Source organism: Dysidea avara, chromosome 14 (genome assembly GCF_963678975.1).
Source record: "Dysidea avara chromosome 14, odDysAvar1.4, whole genome shotgun sequence".
Lineage (NCBI taxonomy): Eukaryota > Metazoa > Porifera > Demospongiae > Dictyoceratida > Dysideidae > Dysidea > Dysidea avara.
The window spans coordinates 10603325-10611018 of record NC_089285.1 but is presented as its reverse complement, the minus strand read 5'-3'; the positions used below and the strand labels follow the sequence as shown (position 1 = coordinate 10611018).

The following is a 7694-nucleotide window of genomic DNA, read 5'->3' as shown; positions in this document are numbered from 1 at the left end:
AAGGTTTGTAAAGTCGATAAAAAGTATGTTTGAGGCATTATAGATACGTGTGAATGGCAGCAAATGGGAATAGCCAGTGCCAACATGGCTGTCTTGGTCTACAGAGCGTGCTTTAATATGGCGAAGGCCACAAACTGAATCAATGGCTTGTACCACGATGGTCTATAAATCCACTGAGCTACCCACGATAACAGCGTGCCTGAGTGTAATTTCTTTGTAATAAGCTGCTCGCAATCGCTTGGTGTTTACTGATCTGCGAAATACTAATTGTCCACTTAAGGCTAATTGCATTACTGTGGGCCACGTTGTGGTTGTAAACAACTGTCGGGTGTCTTACCAGTGAGACACCTGATACCAGGTTTCTTCGCAAATAAGAGACCTCCACACATCAAACGAAACGCTGCATACCATTGTCTAACACCAGTTACAGTGATGCCATATGGTGATGTGCCCGCTACGTTACCACTTCCCTCAATCAATACTCGCGAAATAAATTTAATTTATGAGATAACACCAACCCATTCTCCAAGATACTCTTTTCCGGACTCTCGATAATACGGATAATATACGGTACGATTGTTTGTCTGCAATTGCCAAGGCACTTCCTAAAGTAAATCGTGTAATGTTTCCTCGCGTCACCAAGTGAGTAAAAAAAAAAACGAGATCATGTGTCTTACTGTGTGTTTTTCATAACTGTTTTGTTTTTCATATATATCGATGTCAGGCAAGAGCAAGTTGTTCGTTGCCTGGGTGTGGCTGATTTCGTCTCTGTTACATTATAACTAACTTAGCCTTAGAGTTTCCAATTCAGAATAAGAAGGTGCTTCATTTCTGGTGATTTTCACACAAACTGACCTTTATTGGATTGCTTGTCAGTAGCATTGGGTTAGTCTCGCGGGGCCAGACCACTTTTTCTCCGTCACGGCGCTTATTGATTAGAGATTACTGTACCGGTATAAGCGTCTAATCGATAAGCGCCGTGTGTGGGAAAAAGTGGTCTGGCCACGCGAGACTAGCATTGGGTATCTATCTATCTATATATATAGAGCTGAAAAGCCGTCCGTCCGTCACGCCGATTACTCGCCTGGGACTGTCCATATCAACACATCATGTGCCCAACACGAAGCGCTCATCATCCGCCTACGTACTTCAAGTTTGTTACTGCAAATTCACGCGTGCCAGGTTTCCATTCGTTCTCTACAGCGCGTAGAAGGCCAAGGTGTAGAGAAAACTTGAGCAACATTCCTTTGAAAACCACAGCACATACTGTTCTAGTGATAGGGCAGGCAAATTGCCAACACATTTGTCCATCTATGTGTTGGTCCAGTGTGTTGTATTAGAGTAGGTAAAAGCTTCTTTCACCAGTATCCAGAATATCTACATCTTTGTTTTAAGCACATAGGTGTGTACTGACATGCAAAACTGTTTGTTCAGACTTACCTCATTACTGCTGTAGTAAATAGGCAGCTTGCATGATTGGACAAACTTGATACTACTGTGCATCTGAAAAACGATAATACTGGAACCATGCAGATCCATAGTTTACACCGAGGAACTGCATCTGACCTGGCACAACTGTTTCACTATACTCCTGCTTACATGCTTTCACTCTAAAGATTCGTACATTAATTACCTTAATGGTCAATTACACTGCAGGTGTTTCAAAACTGGGGTTTTGTATGGCAAGAGGTATAGCTATGTGTCACTGCAACATCAGAGCTGAATGTACATAGCATAGAACAAGTTCTGAACCTTTGCTTGCCATGCAGTAACTATAACTACAAATTGTGTTGGCTTTAATTAGCTATGCCCAAGTTCATTTTTCTTTGTGACAGTCGGCAAGGTAAACATCATAGTGTAGAAACTGAAACTGTACCATGTGTACACAACCTGTATGTAATGTAGGGTATACTGTATACAATAGACAAATTCCATAATAAGGCTTTAAAGCGTATAATAATAACCATTTTCCCTAGCATGAAACCTGAATTTCCCATGATTTTTAGGTGATAATGTCTAACATAACTTCTCCAAATTTTGAAAGGATAGCATATATATGTCATAAGATATGACATTTTGAAATTTGTGGTTTTCCCATACATATCTATGTGAGAGGGCTACAGTTGCCCCTTCTGGGCAATCACAAAAATGAGGTATTTCAACGTATGCAAAAACCAAAATTTCAAAAGTGTATATATTTTACATTTACATAATTTGTAGGTGTGAATGTCAACAATAATCTCTCCAAGTTTTAAATGGATAGTGTACATAGATCATAAGATATCACATTCTTTGGATCCCATGATTTGTGTGATTTCTGAGAACTCAAGGGGCAACTGTTGCCCCTCTCATTGACAATGTATGGAAAAATTGCAACTTCAAAATGTCATATCTCATGACTTATATACGCTATCCTTTTAAAACTTGGAGAGGTGACTTAAGACATTGACACCTACAAATAATGTAAATTTTAGGTTGCTAGGGGCAACGGTTGATTTTTTTTGTTGTTATTATGAAATTTGTCTATTACCTTAGCTCACATGCAGTTTAACTAATTAGCCTTGCATGCTCATTATTTCACAACAAAATTAATTATTATGTACTGCATAAGGATCGTGTACTTTAAAGCACTATCGACATGCATGCTACACAGCAAATATAGGACACTAATATTTATGCTTGGTTCCCAATATATTAATTATTGTTGCATTAGTTGTCATGTAAAGCAGCAAAGGTTTCGTTTGTTCTACACAGCATGCTGAAGTCACTGGTAGGGAAGACGCATTGAATAATTAAACTGCATTCCTGTCAAAACCACAAACAATAAACTTTAGTGTTTTGCATCATTAATGACATAAGGAAACCTCATGATCTTTAAAAAATGTGACATCACCATGCATGTCCCTACATAGCTACATTAGCAGTGCTGGTGTTTAATGCTTGGTCCCTCTTCCTGGCATTAAATGTTTAATGTGGAGATGGTCCTGCACGTAGGGCAGGTACCAACCAATGCTAGTATAATACATATCTAACATACAAAAAGTGGTCATGTGACAAAAATTCCATAATAGTTACATTGGACAGCTTATACATTGTACTTTAGGGTGATCTAAATCACAATTAGTATATTTTTTACCTCAATGAAGACTTCTACATCTTGTAGTGCTATATATAGCTACTGCACATCCTGCCAGTATAGCTGTAATGGGATTGTTGGCCACTTGACCACTTTTTGGATATTTACAGTTGAACCAGCACTGATATTAAAAGCAGTAGACAGTTTAATAGTATATTAGCACTTGTTTGTTTTATCTTAAGGTCAATCTGTGAAAAGAGCTGAGGCATTGTCCTATTTTGCAGTGGAAATCCTATATGAAGGGATTTTGTCACATAACCACTTTTTTGATATTTACATGTGCTAAAATTATGCTGATATTGAATGCTACCCATAACAAATTAGCACTCATTTACTTTATCTTAAAGGTAAATCTGTGTGAAAATCTCCAGACTGAAACAACAAAATGAAGCACCTTACTATTTTGAGTGGAAACCTAAGGTCTAACTGTGAACATTATAGCAGGTATCTCATGGTTGCATAGCACATGCCATTTATTTGCAAGATATCAAACAGCACAGTATTACCTCGGGTAGTACAGTGATGCGCTCCGCTAAAATGCTGCATTTTAAAAAACCATCTTAGAGAAATCATTCGCTATGAATATCACCTTTACGGAATAGTCTTACCCAAGTCAATATCAAATACATTGTTAAAAACAAGAACACGCCCTTAAGACACCTCGCTGAGGCCATGCCCCTCAATGATCTAGTTTCATAGAAAACAAGGTATTGTACTATGCTCCCCACTGAGTAACGAGATCGAGATACTCTAATACAGCAGTCACAGTAACACATGCATTTTATACCTATGCACTAACAAGTTGACAAACTAGTGCATTTTTTTAAAAGTAAGTAGGGTTCCAGAAAGTACTGAAACAAGAGATGATGGTATAGCTATGAGGGAAATCCCTACTTGACATTGTAGCAATGTGGAAAAATCCCAACTTTATGCCAATTCTCTTTCTACAAAATGTTCTCATACAAGAACTTTCACTCCCACATGCTCAAAAACAGCGGCAAGGTTATCTACATCATTTCTTGTCGAGTACAGTGGTTGTTCAATTGTAGCCAAGTGAGTACATTAAGTATAAATCAAAATGAAGGTGAGGTATGATGTATCCCCATAATATTCACACCCAATCAACCATTTCTTAAAGGCTTCATGATATGAATTCAATTGTAAAGCACTACTTCAGTAGTGTGAGTATCCAGCCCTGCTAGACAACTTTATCAGCATTGAAACTGGGTCAGATCAACCGGGTTACATTTTGTCTGGGTCATACAGGTCTGATCCACTTTAAAAATTATCCAGGTTGGAACACAGTGTGAAAGAATTGCACTTTGGAAGTGTATTAATGCATCATAGTCTAGTCCTGCTACAACCTAGCTGCTTTTGTGACCCACGCCCACTGATTGGGATTAAATTTACTCTTTGTAGCTATGCATGCAGCCATGCCCATGTATTGATAGCATTGCAGTCTGTAGGCATGCACAAATGCATGTCCATTGCTGCCTGTCACGTGGAGCCACACCCACTAATTGATTGTTATTGTACAAGACATGTCTTGCAGCAGGCCAACTTCTTTCACGAATCATGCCCACTTTAATATCAGGAATGTATAATACTGTTTGTAAGCCTACATGGATCCATGCTAATTATAGTGCATTGAAGTTACACTATGCTACACTACTTACAAGAGTGTCTTTCAAACTTACGTGAAACAATGCCCATTGACCAATCAGTAATTATGAAGCTTTACCTGTTTAATTTTCAGCTTAACTTAACACGTTAGTCAAGCACCCAAAACATACGTATAGTTCTTGGCGCATGCCTCATTTTAAATTATTCTGGGCCACCTCCAGGTCAGCAGGTTATCCAAGTCAGCAATAGTGACCCGGTTTCTATGCTAAATCCACCCATTATGGTGAAAGTGTTTGACAAACCTATAATAGCCTATCTAATGATACTATCATTTTTATACACAGTTGGCCTTCTCCTTGTTGAAAAAAAACTGGAGGGGCTCCTGAATCTTAACCCCTACTTATACCCTTGTGTTATTTCCTTTACACTCAGTCATTCAATGCCTAATGTGTATAATCTAAAATGATATGGGTGTGTGGTGATGGGAAATAAGAAATAAAAAATAATAATGGCCTAAGTACTCCTGATAAGGTTCAGAAATAGTTTTTGCAATTTTTGTCTTGTCCAGGCAAAGCCTTTTCAGCTGTGACTAACATTTGCTGCCATATGGTACTGCTCAAATGCAACGTCATCTCGCACAAGTGTGAGCAATTGCGCAAAATGGGTGTCACACCCTTTAAATAGTGAGTTTTTTAATCACTCACCTTCATGCGAGACGACGTTGTATTTGAGCGGTACCATAATAAGTTATGATAATACTTCCATACAAACAATGGTAGTGCCATTAGAGCTCATTAGTGCCACAAAGCAATACCATGCAGTCAGCTGGTCTAACAAGACTACATACATATAGGTCTCCTATAGTAGTGCAGATGATCAGTGTACAAAGCAATGGTCTCTCTACATGAAAGCACAGATGATACCTTTACATCAAGATTCACCATGTGCACATGCTTGCATTCTCCTGATGTGCATCAGCTTTCCTAGTCTACCTTTCTCAGTAATCACAATTAAGTCTAGCACTCATCTGTAATCAATGCACTTACAATCTGGCCATGTAAGACCACCACGTGTCCCCATTCATACCAAAAGTTATTATGAATTCTTTCTGATACATATAAATAATTATTCTTGTGTACTAAATTGAAATACAGCAAAGGATGTCCTATTTTTAAGTATTAAATGGGTTAACATTGTGTAAATATGCTGTCTTGTGTAGTCGACATAGTGTTTCATCAAAGCCAATCCCAGAAAATGGCTTGTTAGAAACAGATAGCGACATCAGTTCAGAATGCGATGAACTCAATCTAACTCAAGACTATTTGGGGTTATCCTGGAGAAGTGGCATCACCTCTGGTAACTCATCCCGTCGTGTGGTCATCAACGAAACACCTCAACCATTAGGGCCAGCACACCGAGTACTATACTCTTCAGGTCACCATTCTCCACCAAGGAGTATCTTAAGAACTCCCAGTGTTAAAACATCTAGACGTGTACACCATAGTGAAGCTGCAACTCAACAAGGGAAAGCTAAACAAGTCGATATCTTAAGAATAGAGTCAAAATTATCAAACATAAGACCTGACTATCCCACTAGAAAGCCAGTACAAAACCCATTCCCTAAGTACTACCAATCCACCATGGAGACTGTTCCACAGCAGACTAAGCCTTCTTCATATCTGCAACAATTGCTTAGAGAATTACAGAACTTGTTAGAGAGTTTGACATCAGCAGAGAATGATTTAAGTCAAATTAATATTGACCATACACCAATCTCATCTCTACATGAGTCATTGTCTACATCCCTTCAAGAACTAGAACAAGTACTAGGACAAAAGTCTGATGACCAAGATATGGAGTACTCGACTATTGGGGAAACTCTTAAGCTTATAATCAGCTATCTCATAATGACAATTCAAGGATTATCAGACCAGTGCTGGAAAGTACAGGAGGAAGTCCATGACTTGAAAAAACAAAAGAAGTTGCTACAGAAAGGGAAGGAGTCATTACTAAAGGAGCAACAAGAACTTCATCATGTGTTTGAGATCTCTAAGGCACAAATGACATCTGAAAAAGTAAGTGGCAAGATATTAGGATATTATTAATGACTTAAGTTAACACAAAGTAACCACTCTACAAGCACGGTTACCCATCTAGGCATTTAGTAAACTCTGTAATTATGCCATAAATAATAACACTGATTAAAAATTAATTTTGAATAACTGAAACTGTATAATATTGATATCTCTAGAATTTCAGTGGTTGTACTTGTATTGGCTTGGGTGATTCATTACCCGACAATGGATCAGAAGTGTTACATATTAGCTGGGAATAGGGCTTTTGCCTGATATGTATGCCCTCAGCCCTCAGACTGTCAGGCATACATATCAGGCAAAGCCCTCATGCCTATTACATGTACATCCTTATTGTACCAGGAGGTTGTGCATATAATGATAAGTACTACTAAATGTATGAGGGATATGGTACCTCTCAAATGCAATGTCATCTTGTACAAGTGCGAGTAATAGAAACTCACTAATTAAAAGAGCGTGGCACCCATTTCACTTGTAAGTATTCATCCCGTTTCGTTTGGGATAAATACTCATGAGCAAAATGGATGCAATTGTTGAGTCATGCAAGACAACATTTTTATTTATTTAGGCTTTTACAGCGCAAGTGCTGAAGGTCTGCTGTTTAAAGTTGTTACATAAAGTTTGTTTGGAAAGGAGAAAGACCTTGATCCATGACTGGGCCTGGGCAGCCTTGAACCTGCAGCCATTTGATTAACACTCAAACACTTACAGGAGTCTTCCAGGCAGTCAGGACATTTTTCCCTTGTCAATTTCATGTATCATGAACCACGATAGTGGGTTCATAATAGGGATCGCAGTGGAATTTTTGATAATCCTAATAGAGCAGTCACCTAAAACCAGCC

General features: G+C 38.5%; 1 protein-coding gene across 1 annotated transcript in view; it reads left to right on the top strand.

Annotated features, from left to right (window-relative positions):
- The first annotated feature begins 529 nt into the window (after nt 1–529).
- LOC136244740 (girdin-like) overlaps nt 530–7694 on the top strand; it is a 28401-nt gene continuing 21236 nt past the window's right edge. The window contains exons 1-2 of the mRNA XM_066036305.1: nt 530–642; nt 5979–6834. Of these exons, the coding sequence (XP_065892377.1) occupies nt 623–642; nt 5979–6834 (876 nt within the window). The 5' untranslated portion in view covers nt 530–622. The remainder of the gene's footprint in view (nt 643–5978; nt 6835–7694) is intronic.